This window comes from Colletotrichum destructivum, chromosome 1 (assembly GCF_034447905.1).
Source record: "Colletotrichum destructivum chromosome 1, complete sequence".
NCBI classification, from domain to species: domain Eukaryota; kingdom Fungi; phylum Ascomycota; class Sordariomycetes; order Glomerellales; family Glomerellaceae; genus Colletotrichum; species Colletotrichum destructivum.
Window position 1 is genome coordinate 1384395 of NC_085896.1, and position 22848 is coordinate 1407242.

At 56.5% G+C, this 22848-nt stretch overlaps 6 protein-coding genes across 6 annotated transcripts; 5 read left to right on the forward strand and 1 right to left on the reverse strand.

Annotated features, from left to right (window-relative positions):
• Window positions 1–32: 32 nt before the first annotated feature.
• On the forward strand, window positions 33–3328 carry CDEST_00429 (Putative bactericidal permeability-increasing protein, alpha/beta domain superfamily). The gene is made up of 3 exons (XM_062916588.1): window positions 33–915; window positions 1023–3245; window positions 3307–3328. Exons 1-2 carry the CDS (start codon window positions 486–488, stop codon window positions 2822–2824), a joined length of 2232 nt encoding a protein of 743 aa, XP_062772639.1. The 5' UTR covers window positions 33–485; the 3' UTR covers window positions 2825–3245; window positions 3307–3328.
• A 246-nt stretch (window positions 3329–3574) lies between these two features.
• CDEST_00430 (Putative enoyl-CoA hydratase/isomerase, ClpP/crotonase-like domain superfamily) lies at window positions 3575–6902 on the reverse strand. Its single transcript, XM_062916589.1, has 6 exons — window positions 5460–6902; window positions 4807–4937; window positions 4670–4699; window positions 4460–4576; window positions 4178–4355; window positions 3575–3996 (listed from the first exon to the last, which is right to left on the reverse strand). The coding sequence occupies exons 1-6, from the start codon at window positions 5656–5658 to the stop codon at window positions 3863–3865; spliced, it is 789 nt and encodes a 262-aa protein (XP_062772640.1). The 5' UTR covers window positions 5659–6902; the 3' UTR covers window positions 3575–3862.
• A 1-nt stretch (window position 6903) lies between these two features.
• Window positions 6904–11285, forward strand: CDEST_00431 (Putative AMP-dependent synthetase/ligase domain, AMP-binding, ANL domain-containing protein). Its single transcript, XM_062916590.1, has 3 exons — window positions 6904–8373; window positions 8490–8976; window positions 9148–11285. Exons 1-3 carry the CDS (start codon window positions 7647–7649, stop codon window positions 11108–11110), a joined length of 3177 nt encoding a protein of 1058 aa, XP_062772641.1. The 5' UTR covers window positions 6904–7646; the 3' UTR covers window positions 11111–11285.
• Window positions 11286–12434: 1149 nt separating this feature from the next.
• CDEST_00432 (Putative metallopeptidase, catalytic domain superfamily) lies at window positions 12435–13451 on the forward strand (the record flags this gene model as incomplete). Its single annotated transcript, XM_062916591.1, has 2 exons — window positions 12435–13126; window positions 13199–13451. 2 exons carry the CDS (start codon window positions 12435–12437, stop codon window positions 13449–13451), a joined length of 945 nt encoding a protein of 314 aa, XP_062772642.1.
• A 3487-nt stretch (window positions 13452–16938) lies between these two features.
• Window positions 16939–19250, forward strand: CDEST_00433 (Putative Root UVB sensitive family; the record flags this gene model as incomplete). The annotated part of the gene is made up of 5 exons (XM_062916592.1): window positions 16939–17094; window positions 17738–17801; window positions 17920–18257; window positions 18360–18404; window positions 18465–19250. The coding sequence occupies 5 exons, from the start codon at window positions 16939–16941 to the stop codon at window positions 19248–19250; spliced, it is 1389 nt and encodes a 462-aa protein (XP_062772643.1).
• A 1690-nt stretch (window positions 19251–20940) lies between these two features.
• CDEST_00434 (Putative glycosyl hydrolase, family 13, catalytic domain, alpha-amylase, thermostable) lies at window positions 20941–22776 on the forward strand (the record flags this gene model as incomplete). Its single annotated transcript, XM_062916593.1, has 3 exons — window positions 20941–21403; window positions 21508–22103; window positions 22225–22776. The coding sequence occupies 3 exons, from the start codon at window positions 20941–20943 to the stop codon at window positions 22774–22776; spliced, it is 1611 nt and encodes a 536-aa protein (XP_062772644.1).
• Window positions 22777–22848: the final 72 nt, after the last annotated feature.

Here is a 22848-nt window from a genome sequence, read left to right on the forward strand (position 1 = left end):
TTGCAATCGCCATCATCATTCCTTCCTCAGTTGTCCAACCACCTACCTACCTACCTAGTACCTTACCTTTCTTGCCTTAGGTCCTTAGGTAGTTGGGTATATGTACTGCGACTAGGTGCTGTACTAAATAGCGTAGCTGTGCCACAGGACGCCACGCCTCGCCTGTATCCGCATCATTGTGACGGACAGGAACTTCCAACGACATCTCATCTCACCAATCTTCAGCATATCCAACCTACCTCGCAGATACCCTCTCTCTCTCTCTCTCTCTCTCTCAACTCATCGCTTCACCTCGCCTACCTACCTTACACTCTTCATCCCTGCAGACCCTGTCTTAGACCTAGGCCCGGACCCCGGACCAAACCACATCTAGGAGATTCATCCATCCACGCAGTCGACACGATAGTCCCACCAGGAGGACTACGACCTCCAAAACACAGCACAGGCTTCGTTCGCTTCAGCAGCTTCTCCGTCGTCGCGTCACGATGCTGTCCTGCTTCGGCTTCGGCCGGCCGTCGCGCGAGGAACGCGAACGCGAACCTCTGCTGCCTCGCTACAACGATGATACAGCCTTGCAGCAGCGCCTCCACGAGAAGCTTCACACGTACCAGATGCTTCGCGCCATTGGCAAGGGGTACATGCCTTCCAACGAGCAGCTCATCATCAACCTGCGCACCCTCCTGTCCGCCGACATCCTCAACCCCGACACCCCGGATCTCAGCGACGCCGGACGCGCCCTCGTGCTGAACGTCAAGCTCCTCATCAAACAGCTCATCGAGCTGCTGCTCCACAAGAACGACAAGGACCAGATCCAGGACTTTGTCTGGTACCTGACCAAGGCCCGCCTGTCTGTCGACGCCTACGACATTGGCGCACGAGCATCCAAGGCCAAGGCGAGGGCCGATACAGTGGCAGGTAAGTTCCGGAATCTCGCCCTCTCCACCTCAAAGGTCCCTGGTTTCATGCCATGGGGGAAAATTGTAGCACCGACCAGCGATTCCGTTTGTACTGACATCGTCCAGCATACAAGAGCTTACAGACCGTCGGCTCACTAATCCTCACCAACAAAGACTTCCGTCTCTTCCTCTCGGATCTGAGTACCGTCGGCCGCGAGGTCTTCCGGGACACTGCCTTCACCCTGTCCGACGTCTCCAGACAGGCGGCCAAGGATGTTGAACCCTCCAAAGAGGACGAGGAAGCAATCAAGCATCCGAATGGGGACTCGAAGCCTCCGCCATCCAAGGCCGAAATCCAGGGCGAAGCTATAGACGTTTCCAAGGTTGTTACTGACGGCGTCGCCCGTGTCGCCGATGAGGCTGGTCACAGCCTGGCTGATCACCTCACCGGCGAGGAGCAGGAGACACTTGTGAGCAGGTTGAAAAAGACAGTCCTCAACCTGCGCGGGAGAAAGGATTACTCCGACTCAGTTTCGACCCTCTCCCTGCTCATCCGACGCTACCTTCTAATCTACTCCCACGCCATCTCGGACACTATTCAGGTGGCCCAGGAGGACATTGACACCAACCCGGAGGCTGACCGCGCGCTTCACAACTTCTGGCTGTTCTTGACCTCGCTTGGGGACCGCGAGCACTGGAACGAGGTCGAGCGCATATTCAAGGTCGTCATGGAACACGGTCGCAGTGACCCCGAGTTTGACAAGCTTGTCAGACAAATCGGTAACCTGCTCCAAGACATCCTTACGGATCCCGACTTCTTCGAACACGCCGAAGACCGGTTCAGGGAGTTGAGAGCAAAGTCGCGGGAGTTGACCTCAGAGTCGTCGATACGCGACGATCTCGATGCCCTGCTAGACCGCGTGCATCTGGCACTGCACTCTGTGCTTGAGGACACCGACATCAAAAAAGTCCTGCACACGACCAAGAGGATCCTGAAGATCCTGTCGCCGGCTAGCGAGTATCTCAACGGCGAGCTCTTGGCCGACTCGACCAACATTTTCATACCCTTGTTGATCCAGGCCATCCAGTACATCCCGATCCCTCGCCTCGAGGTCTCGATGCCGACTATTGATCTCCTATTGGAAAACTTGATCCTGGAACCCGGTCGCACAGTGAACAACAGCTCATTCCTGCCCTTCAAGCTCAACATTTCGACCCAGAATGACGTCGAGATCCGGAAAGCGCGGTTCCGAACGACGACTTCGGTCAAGACGCTCATGAGGATCACGTTGTCGGGCCTGTCGATTGCCGCCGAAGACCTCGGATATTGGCTGCGCCTCCACTCGGGCATATTGAGACTCGCTGACGCTGGGATTGCGGGCTTCCATCTTGACGAGCGTGGTATTGACGTTGCCATCGATGTGGAGGTCGGAAAAGAGCGCCTGGAAAACATGCTTACGCTTCATGGCGTCCGCGTCCGCATCCACCATCTGGATTACAGCCTTCGGAAGAGCAGCCTTTCCTGGCTCGCTTGGCTGCTTAAGCCACTCATCCGACCGACGGTCAAGGCCGCATTGGAGGCGCAGATTGCGACTGGCATTAGCGAGGGGCTTCATTTCGCCAACAGAGAGATGCTCTATGCGCGCGAGCGGTTGCGCGCCACTCGTATTGCCGACCCGCAGGACTTGTGGACTTTCGTCAAGGCCGTGGCGGCGAGATTGGTGCCACCCGAGGACCCAGACCTGTACACCCGCGTGGGTGTCACGCAGCCTGGACGGGGCGTGTTCAAGGGTGTGTATGCACCCGGCAGTCTCGTCAAGATGTGGAACGAAGAGGCGACCCTTGCAGGCGACCGAGTGCATGAATATCAGAGAGACGGCTGGCGCAACTCCATCTTCGACGTTGGCACCACTGGTGTCACCATCTAAATCCTGTGCGATGCGATGCTGTAGGTGCGGAGGGAGGGATACGCGGGGAAAACGACGCTGTCGCAATCGCTGTCGCAGCCGCAGTCGACTGGGCGGCGGGCATACAGGCTAACGTTAGCCAAGACTGAACAGCAAAGAGAAGCAGAAGATGGCACGTTATGGACTCGAGAGCACAATGAACTAATCCTTATTCACACACGTAATTTCAGTAGGCAATGACACAAGCGGGGGAGAACACGGAACTCTTCAACGAAAGCGGCAAGTCGTTTTACCATTACCATGACCAACATTCGCACGTGCATGTGCCTTGCTTGGCCTGACGCTGAAGAGACGGGCGTGGCGGGCGGACTTTACTCTATCGCTGTTTCTACGAAGAAGACTAGTTGGGCCGAGTGCATTCGCTACCTACGCTGCGTCCTATGTGAGTTAAGGTAAGCAGCTATGCTTGCATGCATGCATGCTGATCGCATCCATATCAACAGTCGGTACAACTATTCCTCCACTCGAGCATGCGCCTAATACGAGGTGGCATTCACAATCGCACCCCCAATATGGACCATCTCCAAATCAAGCAGGAGAAAGATGATTGCGAAAATATTGCCAAGCTCGCACTCGACAAAGTCAATCGGTTGTTTGTCCTGATGCAGGAGGCATAGACACAGGCACAGCCGCACGCAGACACTAGAACTTGGAAGGATAGTGGTGGGTTGAAGCTAATAATCAGCTTCCCTATCTAGAAGCTCGCTATGCTTAAACCCTTCCCCCCTGTCGACAACTCAGGAGCCGAAAGAGGCCAGACCGAGCTTCTGGAACGCCGTAGCAGTTTGCCAGGGCGGCCATCGACTCGAGTCATTCGGCGTTAGAGACCCTAACGCTGAGTTCGATAGTGTACTCTGTAAAACGATACGATACACGACACGATAGAGCCCTGAAGCACGCAGTGGGCCTGCGTTTCGGTAACGAGAACGGCAACGGTTACGGCGTCACTGCACATCATTCGGCAATCTCCCGAAAGTTACGTACGGGCCAGTCCGGGCCTCAAGTATGCTTGAAGTCGGGGCGACGCTTCTGGAGGAAGGCCGTCATCCCTTCTTTAAAGTCACCCAGGCCAAAAGTCGAGTAGTAAAGAGATTTTTCCAAGGTCATCCCGGCATCGAGATGGCTGTTTTCGACTGTAACAAGGGGCGGGTCAGCGAGTCATGGTTCATACCTGTACAGGTAGACAACACCACCACCACCACCACCACTCCACAGAGGGGCCGCACCCCTCGATTCTGGGGTGGTATCCGGAGCCACCCAGGACCAGGAACAAGAAGAACACGTGCGGGAGGAAGACCAAGGGAGGGCACTAACCGGTAAGAACCGCCTGCTTCGCTGTCTTGACGACGGGGCCCGACATAACGGCGATGCGCTCAGCGAGGCCCATTGCCGCCGGCACGACTTCTTGGCGGGGGAACACCTTATTGATCACGCCGAGGCGCTCAAACTCGGATCCGCTGGCTGGTTCGCCGGTGAGGACAAACTCCATGGCCTATGATGATTGTTGCTGGTCGGTTAACACTGGATTCGCTCGCTCTGAGCTGGCCCGAGTCGTGCTAACAACGGTTCGGCTCGTGCTCGTCTGTCGACACTCACCTTGTGCTTGCCCAGAGCCCGGGCTATCCGCTGGGTGCCGCCGGCGCCTGGAATAGTTCCGATCTTGATCTCTGGAAGACCAAACGAGGCATCCTCGGCCGCGTAGATCATGTCGCACTACATCGCCCAATGAGCTAGCTTTAGGGGTGTTCCGTCTCGCAAGAAATGGGGTTTCCTGGGGTTCCCTTCCCCCCTCCCAAAAAGACTTACCGCCAAGGCAATTTCGCAGCCACCGCCCAACTTGAGGTTCTCATTGTCAGCCTTGTTTCCATGAGACATGCAGGAGAAGGGGGACATGGAAGAAAAAGAAAGAAAGCGACGATGAGACACGGCACTTTGGCACTTACGGCAAATCCGACCACAGCCGCGATGATGGGCTTGGAAAACCTGGCAAAGGCGTCTGTCAGGTCCTTGAGAAAGGCGCGCTGGTGGGCCTCAGCCGTGGAGATCTGCACCAGTTCGTTCAGGTCCATCCCGGCTACGTCCACCCAACCCGGGTTAGCCAGCTTGTCGTCTCCATTAGATTAGACGAGGAGGTCTGTCGATGGAGCCCTCCCCCCCCTTCTCCCCCCTTTCGGTGCTTCTTCGCAACGTTTCAGCAGCCAGAAACAGCAGCGAGAATGGACGACCCCCCCACCGTCCCCTTCCCCCTCCCCTGTGCATCCGTGTATCATGTCCGTGGGGAATCGGATGGAGTTGAGATGGCAGGCAACTAGTCGATTGCCGCGCGCAGTGCCGCCGACCAACGGCTGAGCGGTACTTGCACGTGGAAATCGGGTCCTCTTGGAAAAATAAAAGCAAGAAAAGCCGAGGAGGACAAGGAAGGACCTGAGAGGGGGGGGGGGGATGAAGAGGAGGAAGAGGAGAAGGAGGAGGATGAGGAGATCAGGCAACTGGGCACTATGGGGAGTTAAGGCTGTTCCAACCTTCCCTCCCCTTACAACCACAGTTCCTGGGAGTTGAACAAGACACCAAAAAGGAAAAGGGCTACAGAACGTACCGCAGAAAGGGCCGTCCGGGCCACCGGTGACAACGACGGCGCGGACGCTGTCCAGGGCGTCGAGATGAGCTAGAGTCGCGACGAGCTCACCGATCATGGCCTGCGAGAAGGCGTTTCTCTTGGTAGGCCGGTCAAACCGGACCAGGGCGACGCCCTTTGCGGCGTCCACAGTTAATTGGATGGTTTGAAGGTTGTCCATGGCCGGCGTTCTGGGGAAACTTGCGCAATACTGGTGCAACAGAGGAAAAGTAACAGAGAGAGAGAGAGGGAGGGAGGGAGGAAGAGGGAGAGAGAAAGAAAGAGAAAGAAGAAATTCGGCTGGCGGGCAAACGAATCACGACTTAATACTGGGAATGGAGCAAGGAAAACGACGCTGTTGCTGTGGCTGTTGCTGTTGGTTCTTGATTGGAATCGCGTGTTCAGCACATGGGAGACGGGAGGGGAAGAGGACGTCTTTTCTTCTGGCCTCCTTTTTTTTCTTTTTCTTCTTCTTCTACTCTCGTCTTGGGGCATTTCTTCTTCACCAACCCTGATGCGACTGCCTTCGGCCGCCGGGGCTGCGGCCGAGCTCAAGGGGTGAGCAACATCGAAACAGAGACTCGAATGACCTGCGAACGATGAAGGAGGGGGGCGGGGGGTGGTGTGGCCGAAACGATCAACGACTTACAAGGATCACGAGCCGCGGGAACCAGGGGCTACCCCGAACGACATGCAGCCAAGGGCATCCATCCATCCATGGCAGAAGCAAGGCACAACCTGTCATTAAGCGCAGACACGGAGGGGGGGGGGAGGCCTTGGAGCCCTTTGTCACCTCCTCCTCTTCCTCCTTCTCCACGATCGCGGCTAAGAACACATTGGTGGTGGAGACGACGGGTTGACTTGTTGCAATGCCGGACAGCCACACACGCTCATCAAGCAGAGTCGCACTGGTCTTGATTTACAATATCTTTGTCACATTCCATCTCCCGCCCCGCTCCCCTAGAATACATCCGAGGACCATGCTCCGTGCCGACTCCACGCCTCCTCCACTTACGCTGCCGCACACCCTTGTTACGCACAGCTCCAAGGCGAGAGAGTAGGTAGTAGTGTCGGAGGAGGAGGAAGAAGCGGAGACGTCCCATCAGCGAAACGGATGGGCAACAACTGCCACATTGGGCGGATCTGGTCCGGATTGACCTCCGTTTTTCCCGGATTTGGACGTCTTGCCCGGCCTCGCCCCGCAGTCCGGCCTGCGGTTCTATTACCGCGCCATGGAGACACCGTTGCAGCACAGAGTCTTCCTTTTGCCCAAACGCAAGCGGGAAAGAAAGGGTCTATGTTTCTGAGAGAGAGAGAGAAAGAGAGAGAGAGAAAGAGAGAGAGAGAGAAAGAGAGAGAGAGAAAGAGAGAAAGAGAGAAAGAGAGAGAGAGAGAGAGAGAGAGAGAGAGAGAGACGGAGGCAAATCCTCGCTTGCTTCAGGGCCGCGATCACTGTTTAGTTTATTCCCGCTGGTCCCTTGTGATGGAGACAGCTGGTTTACACGACTAAGTAAGTAGCCTCTCCTGGTTGCGCCCACATCCCTCACTCCCTCTTCCATGGCCATGGAGTCCCTTCTCCCCTCTCCCTTCGCCCATCCCATTGCCTACCCCCCCCTTGACAGTGCTTTCGCTCATGGAGAAAGCCATCACGTACACTCACTTCCCTGCAGGCTCCCCTGTATTCGAATTACCCGTCCCGCTCGTCCAGAACAGACGTCGTCCGGTTCTCCACAGTATCTAAAACATCTGTTTGCATGGGAGGAGAGGTACTTCCACGTGCACTTGGCCGCAGATGGAAGAAGCAAAGAGACCCGTCTAGCCTTGATATCCGTGACTGACGGGGGTGCTGAAAGACACAACCTTGTTTTGGCCACCGAGCTATTCTAGGCAGGCAGGTAACCAGACAGGGTAGCCAAGCTGTGGATGGATATCTACGCCAATATCGAATCAAAATTTGTGGTACCCCGTCGAGGATCGAGGCGAGGATTGACGTTTCTGCCCATCTCTCATGGGTCTTACGGGGGGGAGGGGAGGGTTCAACAGCGAGATGGGCCGGCCTCCGGGACTGGATATATCTGCCTCGAGGTTCCCACCTCTTGAGTCGCTGGGTTGGATGCGTCACTGGCAGGTACAATTACTCCCGAGCATCGGCACCCAGAAGCTCTCATCATGGTCTCGTCGCGTTCCTTCCACTCGCTGGAAAGCCTCTCCCTGGCGGATCGAGTGCTTTTCAACCAGTTCAGCAGAGGACCGAGTGACTCCATCCCCTACCAAGTCATCCACCACGCCTTCGAGTCCATCGCGGCAGCACACCCGGACGCCACCGCCGTCCGACATTATGACGGCACGACCATCACATACCGCGAGCTCAACCGCCGCGCCAACGTGCTTGCCAACGAGCTCAGGGGTTCCTACGGCCTGCAGAAGGGAGACCGCGTCGTGCTAGTCTACTCGCGATGCATCGAGATGGTCGTCTTCATCTTAGCCGTGCTCAAGGCCGGCGGCCAGTACGTGCCCCTCGACGGCGGCATCATCCCTGAGGACACCCTGGGCTACGACATTGCCGACTCGAACGCGCCGGTCGTGCTGTGTCTCCCTAAGTTCAGGGAGAAGGTGCTGCGCAGCCTACCCTCGGATCGACGGGACCTCGTCAGGGTGGTTGACCTTGACGCCCACAGCTGGCTGTGGAAGCACGGTAATGCGGGCCACCCGGGCGTCATTGTCAAGCCCGAAGACGGCGCCTATGTGATTTACACCTCGGGCACGACGGGTCGGCCCAAGGGCGTGGACGTAAGACACGAGGGCGTCACCAACACGCTTCTTGCGGAGCCCTCGAAGCTGGGCATCCGCGTGGGGAAGAACGTGGCGCAACAGTTAAACGTCGGGTTCGACATGTGTAAGTCCCAATGAACCCCCAACCCTACCCTGTCCTATCCTATCCTATCCTATCCTATGGCCATGGCCAATCTTAGCGGCCGAAGGCTGACGTGTGATGCGTTCGGGACGGAACAGGTGCCTGGGAGATTCTGGGCACGATGATGAACGGCGGGACGCTTCACATCAGGGGCAGCGGCAACGACCTCTGGACGGACTGCCTGCAGCGCGTCGATACCGTCATCGCCACGCCGTCCGTCGTCCTCAAGCATATGGCCAGGCGGGAGGACTTCCCCAACATCAAAACCATCGCTGTCGGAGGCGAGCCCTGCCCGCTAGCCCTGGCCGAGCAATGGGCGCCCTACGTCAAGTTCTGGAACGTCTGCGGGCCGACAGAGATCAGCATCCTCAACACGGCCCACCTCCACAAGCCCGGCAAGACGCTGTCCATAGGCAAGCCGAACCCCAACACAAACGTCTACGTGCTCGACGACGACGAGAACCCTGTGCCCATCGGCGAGCCCGGTGTCATGTGGGCCGGCGGCCCGGGCGTGTCTCGGGGGTATCTCAACCTGCCGGAACTGACGGCGCAGAGATACAAGCCCGACAAGTTTACAAAGGACGGGTAAGTAAGCCAGCCTCACCCACGCGGCCAAGACTGTTTTCCTTCCGTTCCGTATACTTCAGCAGAGGGGGGGAGAAAGAAAGAAAGAAAGAAAGAAAGAAAGAAAGAAAGAAAAGAGATGAGGGAAGAGAGAAGGGAGAAAAAAGAGCCCAAGCTAACAGCAACTCGCAGTCGTATGATGTTCAACACGGGCGACCTTGCCCGCTGGCTCGAGGACGGCAGCTTGGAGCCCCTCGGCCGAAAGGACGACCAGGTCAAGATCTCGGGCTTCCGCGTCGAGCTCGATGGCGTGTCTCGCGCTATTGAAACGTGCCCCGGCGTCGTCAAAGGATGTGCTCTCAAGATCGAAGATCGCCTGTGGGGGTTCTACTCGGCCCCCTCGCCCATAGATGAGACACAGCTGAAGGCCGTCGTCGGCGAGGGACAGCCCTTCTACGCCGTCCCGACGGTCTGGATGTATCTTCCCGTCATCCAGCTGACCCCCAACGGCAAGGTCGACAAGCGTGCCCTCCGCGATATCGCCCTCGGTGGCGATGCCAGCCAGACCCTTCCTCGTCCTCCCCAACCTCCGCTTCCGCCCATCGTCACGGGCATGTCGACACCAGAACAGTCCTCGAGCGCCTCGTCCGTCAAGACGGCCGTCAGTCCGACCAGCGAGGGCGGCTTCACGCTGGTCGACTCCCAGCGCACCCTCGACCTGGAGAAGACGGCGGCCTTCGTCGAGGAAGAGGCCGAGAGGCAGCAAGACGAGGGAGTGGGAGAAGACCACGAGCTGCCGTCCAAGAAGGGCTTCCACGGCTGGCGGTGGATCCGGCACCGAGGCCTCAACGCCTACCGCAAGCTCTTTGGCGTCATCTTCCTCTCCAACCTCGCCGTCTTCGCCCTCCTCCTCTGGGACAGCCGGCACAGCAACTTCTCGCTGCCCCTCGACCACCTCGCCACCGCCGTCGCCGCCAACCTGCTCGGCGCCGTGCTCCTGCGCCAGGACTACGTCGTCAACTTCATCTTCTGGCTGTGCTCGCGCGTGCCGACGTCGGCGCCGCTCTTCATTCGCCGGCACCTCGCCCGCGTCTACCACAACGGCGGCGTCCACTCGGGCTGCGCCGTCTCGGCCACCGTGTGGTGGGTCATCTTCACCGGCGCCGCCACCGGCAACTTCTTGGCGGCCCGGCCCGCGTACCCGGTCAGCCTCGCCACCCTCGTCCTCACCTATCTCGTCCTGTTGCTGCTTCTCATGATCCTCGTCATGGCCTACCCCTCCATCCGCGCAAAGATGCACGACCAGTTTGAGTGGACACACCGCTTCGCCGGCTGGTCCGCCCTCGCCCTCGTCTGGGCCCATGTCATCGCTACCGCCGCCTCCTCCGCCGCCTCATCCGCCTCCTCCGCCTCCTCCACCTCCTCGACGGCCTCCCCCGAGCCCCTAGGCCTGGTCCTCGCCAAGACGCCGGCCCTCTACCTTGTCGCTCTGACGACAGTCAGCATCGCCCTGCCGTGGATGCGCCTCCGCCGCGTCAAGGTCGTGCCCGAGCCCCTCTCCAAGCACGCCGTCCGCCTGCACTTCGACTTCTGCACCCCGGGCCCCTGCACCTCGCGCGGCGTCCGCATCACCGACCGCCCCATGGTCGAGTGGCACGCCTTCGCCGCCATCCCCGAGCCCAGCGGCAAGGGCTTCTCCATCGTCGTCTCCAAGGCCGGCGACTGGACCAAGCGCATCATCGAGAACCCGCCCACCTCCATCTGGACCCGCGGCACCCCGGCCTCGGGCGTGCTGGCCGTCGCCCCGCTCTTCAAGAAGATGGTCCTCGTCGCCACGGGCTCCGGCATCGGCCCTTGCCTCCCCGTGCTCATGGAGCGCCGCGTCCCCGCCCGCGTCGTCTGGTCCACCAAGAACCCGCTCAAGACGTACGGCCAGGCCGTCATGGACACCATCCTCGCCGCCGACCCGGACGCCCTCATCTGGGACACGGACCAGATGGGCCGCCCGAACCTCGTCCAGCTGGCGTACAACGTCTACCGCGAGAGCGGCGCCGAGTGCGTCGCCATCATCTCCAACGGCCCGACGACGAACAAGTTTGTCTACCGGATGGAGAGCCGCGGGATCCCCGCCTTTGGGCCCATCTGGGACTCGTAGTGTTGCCTGTTCTGTGTAGCTGTTTCGGTTGCGGTTGTTGTTTTGAGTGAATAATCAGCGTCTCAGCAGTCTTGGGTTACCTTGTCTATATCATAAAACGTGTTATACTAGTAGTTATCAAGGTTCATTTATATGTAGTCCGAGCCCCCCGATACCAAATCATGTTTAATGACGGAAATGTTTGGCAGCTTCGCTCTCTCTCTCTCTCTCTCTCTCTCTCTCTCTCTCTCGCGTGAACGTGACACTGAATCCCCTTGGACCGCGACCTCCACCACCCTTTACTGAAATCACACTCATTAGCAGGAATTTCATCCACGTATACTGCCCTTTTTAATAGAAATGCTTGTAGATGGAGCTGTTTCCGTTGCATTGCCGACTTGGAGTACACAAGACAATGGGGCAGTGAACTCCAGTGAACCCCAGTGCCCCAGGACCAGAACACCTCCATGGTCGATTTAGCCCGAAGTCTCGGAGCAATGGGGAAATGTTGTGGGGCCCCGAAGGCTCGCCTCCTGGAAAAGATTCACAAAACATTTGAACGATGTTCCAGTCTTGAAAAAAATCTTATCTTGGTCCGACGGAAGTTTGCGCCTTGGCGACAGACGATCCTAATAGCTGGCTAGATATAACTGCGAGCTCTCTCGCAAGCTTCTGCTTGTCCACAAGCAGAACACGTGTTGACAGCACAAGAGAAAACCTCTAATTTTTAACAAAAGAGATAAGGAATGGTTGAAACAGCTTGGTAGGGGGCTTGGTAGGGAGGCAGAGATGGACAGTCGCCTCTTGTTCGACAATCGACTTAACTTTAACGCAAGGTAACGAGAAAAGCAAACAAAACCGATTTTTTCGTCAATCTAGGGCCTCCAGGAAGTCTTTTTTTTTTCTTTTTTTAATGATCAACGCGGAGCCAGCGGGCGATCTATCAGTGGCTTGTGCTTCTATTCAAATCGTCTGTCCGATTTGCAAGCATACAGTCACGGAAACGCCGAAGCGGAAATTAGGTATAAGTCTACCGCCCAATGGAACCGAAAGCGAACCGCATACGTCCGTCGATGGGTGATGATTTTAATTAAGGCTCCACCTTTACAGTCTGTCTACCTACCAGACCCAAACGTACGTTTGTGCCTGTCTGTAACTCTGTAACTCTACAGTAGCTAGAGAATCAACAAACTTATTAAAAGAACCACCTGCGCAAAAGACGACAGGAAGAAATCGTCTGTCTACTCAACCAGCAATACCGAAGCTTACAACTCGCCTTCCCTCCTCCTTTGAGTAGACTCATTTTACGGATACCAACAATCCCCCCCCCTCCTCTTTGTTTACCATGCGCCTTTTGTTACTGTTTCAACAGCTGTTTTTACTCGCCATTGCTAGGCAAGTCCAGAGCCATGTTTCGCCACGCACGTTCAAGTTCAAGGGCGAAAAAGAAGGTCAAATTGGCGGGTGCAACGCAGCCGATGTCAAAATCATCCTCGAAGAGATAGAGATCGCCAAGGAGGCAGCCGAGTTCGCGGCTGAGCAACTCACCAAGTACCCTTTCTTCCAGGCATTCCAAGAGCCGAAAGCCTTTGGCAAAAAGGAACTAGAAAACGCAGGCAAGGAGGTCTTCACCCGCATCGCGGCAATGCTGGACGGGTTCCACAAGGACGACAGGTTCACCATCGAATGCCGCAACAAGCGTTGCACTGAGGAGGACGCCGACACGGTCGCAATAATGTCGACAAAGAAGGACGGGATCCTAGACCCTATCTTATCCTTTTGCCCAAAGTTTTTCGAGACCGATTCGTCGACCCAGAAAAAACTAGAACGGTACAAAAAGGCGATGGGTAGGAACCGTAACTATGTGGAGAGATGGTCCGGGACTATCAACATGCAGGACCTCAGTCGCACAAGGTCCGTTGTGATCATGCATGAGCTTACCCATACACCCTATGTGGCAATGCCAATCAAGGAGCTGCTTGGTCGAAAAGACGAGGAAAACATGCAAGTATTCAACATCCTTTGCGGGCTTGGGGCGTACTTTGCGAATGTTCCCAACCGACAAATGAATCGAATTCTTTTTCTAACTCTTTTTTCTTTTCTCTCTAGGTTTATTACCAAAGACTATTACTATGAGGCATCAGACTGTTACAGGATGGCCCGAGGTTATCACAATGCGTTGACTAAAATCCTAAAGAGTCCAGAGTGGGTGAGGGGCGCACGGAAGGCTGCCGAGAACGCAGAGAGCTGGGCCCTCATTGCCTCGGGCATGTACATGTCAAAGCAGTTGAGGATAAAGCAAATCCCTATTCAAGGCATCGAAGATTGGATGTGGGAAGACATTCGCATAGGCGCTCAGTAATATGTAATAGTAGTTTTAATAGACACGCATGAATCAACAAATGTTCCAGCCATGTTCAAGTATGAGCAGCTGGCACTAAAGCAAGTCATCTTGGCCACCCGTTTCCACGTACAAGCAGCTACATTTCCTTTGGGAAAACGCCTCGCGTGCTCTGTTACCGGCTCTGTGGCTCCCAGGGGTGTGTTTTGTTGCCTTTGAAGATGCCTTGATGGCAGTAAATCTGCTTCTGTCCTGAGATTCTCACAACCAATGGCGGACTGCAACTGACATTGCCACTACGAACCCGCAACTCCTTGGCAAGGGATCTAGATTGTCTCAGGAAAGGATCCACAGCGTTATGAGTACAAGACTGATGACGATAATGAAGCGGCCATCTTTGAGCCCCTGTCCAACTGGATCGTTGATGTAGCCAAGGATGGAGCCCGTCGCCGGGCCTTCGTTCCCTACTAGAGGAAGCCAGCCTTTCTCACCCGAATGCCAGAAGAGAAAGAGGAAGACGATGACGAGGGGAGAGACGTGGCGCCCAAACCCTTGGGCGACTCGGACGTCGTCGCTATGGCTATGTGGGAGGTGATACGCATGGTGAAAGCCCACGAGATCACAAACACCTAATTCACGAGGCAGATCGAGCCCCCCATCTGCCCAGATTTCGTGACTCGCCTGAATTCAGCTGGATCAGATGTGCAAGTGTAAGTCTCTCTGTTTGACGAATTCCAGCTTGCCGAGGTCAAGATTGCCTTGCCAGTCCGAGAACGCGGAGAACATCCTCCACGTCGCTAACTGTACCGCACCTTCGGACAATCAGCATGTTTTTTTCAAAGACGCCTCCGGCAGCCGGGCCAGACCGAATCTTTGGGACGTTCTTCAGCTGCTTCAGATGATTCCCAAGCCTCTGCGTCTCTCTGGCAGGTTTCCCGGCCTTATGATGCGGCACAAGTTCATGGCGTTTTACCTTCAGGGCGCGATGGGACAGGAAGTTCGCCGAGCTGGACGACGAGTGGACTCACTACGCCGTTCAATTTATTCTTTTTGGATGAAAAAGCCGCGGGCGATCACGGGCAGCAGAAACACGCGCTCGGGGTTCTAGAGCCGTGCTGAGCACGAAGAATGCGGTGTGCATGACGACGCTCAAGGCAGTATTCGTACCCCTTTCCGAGCATGTAAATCATAAGCGGGATCATCATCCAGTGTTGCCATACTCAGTTTAGTAGACATATTGTTAGCATTAATCACAGGTTGGAAGTCGATCGATCGGTCAAGCTTGGCGATAGCTTCACGTGTTGTTGTGCAGCTACATAGGAGTAAGGAAGGATAGGCTAAGGGCCCTGCAGCAGACTCGGAGCGCGGTTGGCCAAATACACATAAATCAAGGCCGAGTTGGAAGAAGAACCGATTACGGAACGATTTGGAGCTTTCAAGCTAAACGTCGATTACCGGCATCTTGGGGGAAAAGTCCACGCTACGGAAGGGTAGTATTGTCCCAACGTCTCGGCAGGCTTCGACGTGGTGACGGTAACGATACTCTGTCACCGTCACCACAGTAAGCTTTGACGACAGGAGGGCGGCCGACTTGCGCTGTTCTACATGGACAACAGGGAAAATGGCCATTGCCTGCCCCAAGTCATGTCCTTCAGCGGCAGACAGAGCGTGAATGACACGGACATGGTCCCCTGCCCGCTGCCACCCGGAGCCAATTCCTCTTTTGACAGGGACGGGTGGTGTGGAAGGTTTCGATATTGGAGTATCGTCTCGGCAAGCCATTCCAGTTTCAGAAACTGAGGCGTCTCGAAGGAGGCACAATCTCGATGGAGTCCCTCCAGCGCGTGCCACTCATGGTTCAAGGAGAGTTACAGATAGATAGGAACAACTGACGGGAACACCTCATCGGCTTGCAAATCGATCGGAGACGGACGAACGCGGTCATTTGAGCGCGGTGGGGATTTTGGAGAGAGAGAGAAAGGGGAAACGAACACAGGTTCGCAGCGCGCGGGAAAGCGGCAATTGGTTGTTGAGACGTTTCTGCTGGTTCTGCAACGGGAAACCCCTTTGCAGGTCATGAACCTCGCAAGACATGGCCGTTCTTCCAATACGAATACTAGGATTTTTTTTTTTCTCTGTGTGTGTGATAACACGAGACGAACTTTCTTTTACGTACGTCAACTCGACCTGAACGATGCAAAGCCAACCTTACTCGCTGTCCCATCATAGCCAACAGAGGAGAGTACACATGGTAGACGACTACTCCATCTCTGACAGAAACAGGGAAGGGGGGTCGTTTAGAAGATGGATCGTTTCAGTGTTGAGTTCTGTCATGAAAACATCAACAAAAAAGGCTAAGAAGGGCCGCCGCGGGCGTGTCGTCTAAGCTTCCAATGACACGGTGGGATCAAGGTGGCCTGTGTAGGGCTGCTCAACTCGAACACGAGCCTAAATCGGGATGGCGATCCGAAATCGACGGCTTCGGCTTGCATCATCAGGGTGACATGGAGCTTGCCTTACCCTCTCCCCCCTTGCGGCGATCTCCCTGTACATCGTTATGGTTGCAGTTGCGCCCTGCAACTCTGATCACGTATCTTGTAACCCTGCTATGCCATATCTACCAGGGAAGAGAGGGATCAAGCATCGTCCTCAGCCCTTGCTGTTACCCGGTATCCGAACCAGGAACAGCTATGTGGAATACTCTGCAGCAGCAGCAGCAGCAGCAGCAGCATTACTTCCGCATCGTCTCTGGAACGTTTCGGCCCAATCGACGCGGATCAGCTCAGCATAGGGATTTCCATCCCAACTCCGCATGTTTGCCACACAGACATTCGTATCTTTCGCGTTGTGCCCAAGCCGGGGGGGCTGACGTATGGTTGAGGCCATCAACAACCCTTGCGGGAAGATTCAAACTTGTTGAAACACGACAGTCCGTGGGCGGAGCATAAGCCTTTGTGGCGTGCAGAGGCACACGCATCCCACCACAACCTTTGTGGGTGGGTTTGAGAGTTTCCTGGTCTCCCTGCCGTCCTCCCCGTCACACGTCTTGACATGTCCAGAGCATGGATCGATGACAGATCGTCGAACATGTTTGGGTCCCAGGACCAAACAAAACCACGGTCCGGACCCGTCAAGTTTCGTGGAGAGTCATGGGTGTCTGTCTCTAGAGTCTATCATGTAAGGTAGAGGCTCTGTCTGGCGGCTCAGACCGATACGGTCACCCATACGCGCGGCTACCTGTAGATTTTTCGTATCCGCCAGCTCGAGGGCGGTCCTCCGGGTTTCTTTCCTTTGCTTCCTTTTTTTTCTTCTTTCTGTTTCGCCCTTGCAAGTCCGAATCTTCGCCCGTGAAGCACCCTCCCCCCCTTCGGCCACAGCAGCAGCCCCTTGGTTCCATCCATCTCTTCTTTTTTCTTGTACGAAAAGTAGCGAATGTCAGATAATCTTCCAGTTCTTCCAAAACGGTCACTCTCCACCCTCGAGGTGTCTCATATCACGCTCCAGAACCATGCCGACGTACTCGACGCAGGTCCTGTTGGAGAGGCCCAAGATGGCTAGCAGGTCAGCCTCTCTGGCGATTGCCGAGTATGACAAGGCCGGGAATCTCAAGGCCAAATACGTCGAGTCGGCCTCGAGGATAGGGCCCTCGAGGGTCGACGTCCTGGTGAGTGCATCCCCTGACATGGTGAACCCCGGGAAACGCTTCACCAGCACCACCACCACCCCCTTAGAGATGGAAACACAGGCATGTGACTGACACACTCCCAACGCGTAGCTTCCTGTCAAGAGGAAGAAGCCCTGGCTACGGCTTCTAGAAATCTTCTTGCCGGATGGCTACCCCCATAGTGTGACTGATGATTACGCCGCCTATCAGATCTATATTATCTGACTGACCCAAAAGGCTTTGAGGCCTTCCTGCACGTGACAAACTTCTTCCGGAAAATATGTCCACGCTACTAGGGAACGGGCTTCAGCACGGGATCTAGACAGCCTACTGAACCCTCATAGGGAGTAGACGGGAAGCAATGAATCTGGGGAACCAGCGGGAACCAGGGACAGACAGAACACATAGTAGCCATCAGGCAGGATTTGGAGGACGAAAGGAAGGGCGATGTACGAAGTACATAGTCCTAGCCCGCGGCTCTCCACGCCACATACCCCTCGGGAGGTCTGCGACAAGGGTTCTACCCTTGCCGCCATGGCGTTAAATACAACAACAACAACAACAACAACAACAACTATCAGATCTATGTAAGTAGCCGAGCCCTCAACAGGCTGCCGAGGCCGTTTGCTAACGGGTCGAGCAGGACTCTGTCCAGGCGTTTGCCGGCTCCATTGCCGGCATGATCTCGTCTCGTGCTGTCTGGGAAGGTAAGTCCATCGGACATAATCCCTGCTAAAGTTGCTCCCCCCCCCCCTTGGAGCTGATCCGCGCTTCTGAGATCTCGGATGGGGAGGCGCTAATCTGAAGATCAATCTTACCTCTTAGGTCTGGGTGTTGGCGACTCGTTGGCATCCCCAACCGGAGCCATGCTGGTCCAGGTCATCAGAGAGTCCACGGGCAGGTTCGCGACCATCGCATTCGCCCACCTGTTCGGGACGTCCATCGAGGCCGAGTGCAAGGCGTGGCGGCTGGCCGCGGACGTGCTCTGCGACGTCGCCATGGTTCTCGACTGCCTGTCTCCCATCTTCCCGCACGGCGTCAGGTTCCTCGTGCTGTGCTTCTCGAGTCTGCTGTACTCGGCCAGCGGCGTCGCGGGGAACGCGTCCAAGAGCAGCCTCAGCGGCCACTTTGCCAAGTGGAACAACCTCGGCGAGCTCAATGCTGTAAGTCATGGCGATGTAGCTTTGGAGCTTTGGAGCCTTGGAGCCTGTCCCTCCTGCTCCAGTCTATGTAAAGAAACACCCGGGACTAACAGTAGCCAACAGAAAGACGCCAGCCAAGAAACGGCCATCTCTCTAATTGGAATGATCGTACGTTGACGAGGATTTCCTTCTGGTCGTACTCCCGCAAGTAGCTGATTGTAAAAATAGTCTGGCACATTCGTGGTATCGCTGCTCACAGACCAAAGAGCCACATGGGCGACGCTCATCTTCCTTCTGGCACTTCATCTCTTCCTGAACTGGAAGGGCGTCAGAGCGGTCAAGTCCCGCTCGCTCAACCGGCAGCGGGCCAACATTGCATTCTCGGCCTTGTTCTCCAAGGGCCAGGTCCTCACGCCTCATCACGTCGCCGAGAGGGAGCGCATCTTCGAAAGGCGCGGGGGCGAGGTATTCCGCTGGAACTCGGGGGTGGTCCTCGGCCATTGCAAGTACGGCGTGTCTCTCCAGTCTCTTCTCGAGGCTCTGGCCAGCGGTCGCGGCGGCAGGGAAAGATGTTTCCGCCTCGCGACGGTGGACTTGTCCACGCTGCTCCGTCGCTTCGAGAAGGAGGAGTATGTCCTCTGGTGCGTGGTCTCGGAGCGGACGTCGTACGACGCAGCGTCGAGGGTCAAGGTCATGGTCGTGCTCAAGGACGGGGTCTCGCCCAAGTCGCAGCTGAAGGCCTGGTTCCACGGGCTGCTGCTGGCGAGGCGGCTGAGCGGCCAGAGGGAAGACGACCTGGCCCAGGCCGGGCTGGACCAGCTGGTGATGCTGCACCACATCGAGGCGAGCCTGGAGATCGCAAGCGAAAAATACGAAGAGTATGCGAGGAGGCTCTGCTTCGCGGGCTGGAACCTCGACGTGTCCGTGCTGGAGACCCGATCAGGTTCTCGGATCGTACGCGAGCCTGACGCAACGGAGGCGCTCAGAGTTCATGCGGAGGAACGGACGATCTAGAAGGGGTTTGTATCAGAAGAAATCAAATACCGACTCGTCGAACTCAGCCCAACTCCTCATCCAAAAACGTGCAACAGTGTGTCACCCAACACCCCCGGAGCACCGAACCCCTCCTCTCCGGACCCCATCCAGGTAGTGAGGCAGCAGTAGCATGATAGAAAGCCTCTTTTGAGAGCCATTCCGAACTCGTCTGATGATCGCCCAGAGCCTCAGCCTATGCAGATCATAAAATCAACGTTGGTGAGCTTGCGTCGGTCTACTGACCGACGTCCACCTGAAGATGCGGCGTTGTTGCATGGAGGGAGGAGGGGCAACCTTCATGGGTTTCTACTGCTGCAAGACGGAAGGATTACCCCGGGAATCCTACGCAAACGACACGTGGGAAGGGCAAACTTTGCTGTGTTGGGAATCAAGCACTGGCAGACGCGCAGTCAGGCTGGTAGCAACAACTTCAAATAACCGCACTCAAACCAGCCAGCCAGCCGCCCCCCCCCCCCCCTCCCCCGATCAGCGCGGCCCTGGATGGTTATGTACCATGACTTTTCTCGATTCTCCTTCGGTTAGTTACATGAAAAGTGGCAAGAAGCTCCTATCCTATCCTATATGCTCTCTCTCTCTCTCTCTCTCTCTCTCTCTCTCTCTCTCAGGGTGCACAGCAATCTTCCTCAGGGCAGTGCTGAAGCGTGATCGAGTGCGGGGAGGAGGAGCTCGCATTCGCGTTGGGGCGGGCGTGAATAAGGGGGCTTGGTGATGTTGGATTATGCTCAGGCCAATTTCGCTATCGGTAATTTGATGATCGTTTTGGCCCCGTCTGCGACTCTCGCCCGCCCCGATGCCCCCGTTCACCCGTCCCTAGGTGGCTAATTTTGTTGTGTATTGTTGAAAGGGGGGGCACTGGCGGCAATGCCTCAAACGCCATTGCGGTGGCCGTGCTTGTTATCTGTTATATCCCCAAAATAAGCATGCTGTCTCCCTTCCTGGCTGAGCCGGTCTCTTCCGGACCATGGCTGGGGGGGTTAGGTAGTTTTGACGGGCTTTGAGAAGCGGAGGAGAACTGGGGAAGGGAACGCGACCCGCTTTGGCTCGTATCATGCCTCGCATTCATCAAAAGGGGAGAGTGACTCGTGAAAGCGAACCCGAGAATCAGCTGCTGCCCAGACGGCTCGCAAACACGCACAGGCATTGTCATCCTGGAACGACTGGTGTATGAGACACGTGAGCAGAGTGTCCCAATGTCTGCACCCCCCACCCCACCACATGTCCCTAGTTTTGGACCCTTTTGGGCTTCATCGTAAGTCGACTCGACTGGCTAGGTCTTGGTTCCAAGTAGAGAGGGCGTGTTGAATTAGAGTATGAGACCACCCAGATTCGATTAGATCTCCACAAGAACCTTGCGGCGTCCGCGCAAGCCACCGTGGCAGGGTGGTGGGAGACATGGACGGACAGGTGTATGAGCCTTTGGGTTCATGCCATACACCACCCTACACCCTATTACACTCACTTGCCCGTTCGATGGCATATTAAGTACGCGGTGCTTTGCTTGCTGCGCGTTGCATGGAGCATGGGAAAAGGGACTCTGTTACCGATACATAAAAGCTGCTCGACCGCCACTCCCCTCCACTCTTGGGACGAAAATATCTCGCTCGACTTACATGTTACCGTCCTTGTTACCGTCCTGCTCATCCTCATCATGACAAAAACCAGTGTCGCGCCCCTTCAGCCCACCGAGGCCCAACCTCAGCCTCTGCCTCGGGCTAGGTCTCTCCGTCGCCACCGCAGTGAGAGGAACCTCAACCCGGTTCAGCTCCAGGCCTTCGAATGGAACCTGCCTGCGGATCACAAGCACTGGAGACGGCTTCGCCAGGCACTACCCGCACTCAAGTCCGTCGGCGTCAACAGTCTGTGGCTGCCCCCCGGCAGCAAGGCCAAGTGCCCCGAGAGCAACGGCTATGACATCTACGACGCCTGGGATCTGGGAGAGTTCAACCAGAAGGGGTCCGTCCCCACCAAATGGGGCACCAAGGCAGAATTGGTGTCTCTGGCGGCGGACGCGGAGAAGAACAGCATCGGCCTTGTCTGGGACGCGATCCACAACCACCGCGCCTATGCGGACAGCACCGAGATGGTCAAGGTCGTAGAGGTGGATCCTTCAGGTGAGCCAAGGCAACGCACCCTGTCCATCATCGTGACAACAACGACAGCAACAGCAACAACAACACTCAGAAAAGAGACCAAGACGGCTTACACCGCATCCTAGATAGGCGGATAGACATCACAGACCCCTACGAGATAGAGGCGTGGACCAAGTTCGACTACGAAGCTAGAGGGGGCAAGTACAGCAAGTTCAAGTACAACAAGTCGCACTTCAACGGCACGGACTGGAACCAGATCAACAGCAAGAGGGCCATCTACAGGTACGTCGAGGACGGCAAGAACTGGCACCGCGATGTCGGCACGAGCCAGGGCAACGCCGACTACCTCATGCTCGAGAACCTCGACTACACCAACCCGGACGTCGTGCGGGAGCAGCACCAGTGGGGCCGCTGGATCGTCGACGAGCTCAGCCTACGCGGGTTCCGCGTCGACGCCGTCCAGCACATCTCGTGGAACTTCATCAACGAGTGGTCCAAGCTGCTCCGCAAGAGAAACCGCCACGACCTCATGTTCATCGGCGAGTTCTGGCACGGCGACGTTCGCGTCCTGACCCAGTGGCTGGACCACATGCACTCCTTCTTCAGCCTCTACGACGTCCCGCTCATGTACCACATCGCGAGGCTCTCGTGGCACGACGACACGGACCTGAGGGAGGTTTTCAAGAACACCCTCGTGGAACAGCGGCCCGACAACGCCGTGGTACGTCCTCCCCCCCGCCATCCAACCTATTGCTTATGTCTCTCTCTCTCTCTCTCTCTCTCTCTCTCTCTCTGCCCACCGTTCGTAACCGCAGAAAAGATACTGACCACCGACTCTGTAGACTTTTATCCGAAACCACGACACTCAGAAAGGCCAGGCCATGGACACGTCCATCTGCAAGGAGTTCATGCCCCTCGCCTACAGCCTCCTCCTCCTCCGGCGGGAAGGCCACCCGTGCGTCTTCTTCGGTGACCTCTACGGCATCGGCTTCCCCCACCCCGAGGCCCCCATCGAGGGCCTGCCCAACCTCCTGTTGGCGAGAAAGCTCTACGCGCACGGCAAGCAGGAGGACTACTTTGAGCGGCGCGACTGCATCGGCTGGGTCAGGCGCGGCAACGACGAGAGGCCCGACGGCCTCGCCTTCGTCATGAGCTGGTCCAAGGCCGAGGACCCGGACACCCGGCTCTGCATGGAGGTCGGCCACAGTCACGCCGGCGAGGTCTGGACCGACGTACTCGGCCTGGAGTCCGAGCCCGTCACCATCGACGAGAACGGCCTCGGCCTCTTCCGCTGCGGACGGAACAGCATGGCGTGCTTCGTCAGGAGCGACGCCAAAGGGAGGAAGAAGTTCCCCGTGAAGTTTAACGCCGACTTCCAGAGTCTAGTGGAATAGAGCCAATCATTATGTGTTTTTCTTTTTTTTCCTGTTTGTTCTTTTACCATATTTGGAGTTTCGGGGGACCCA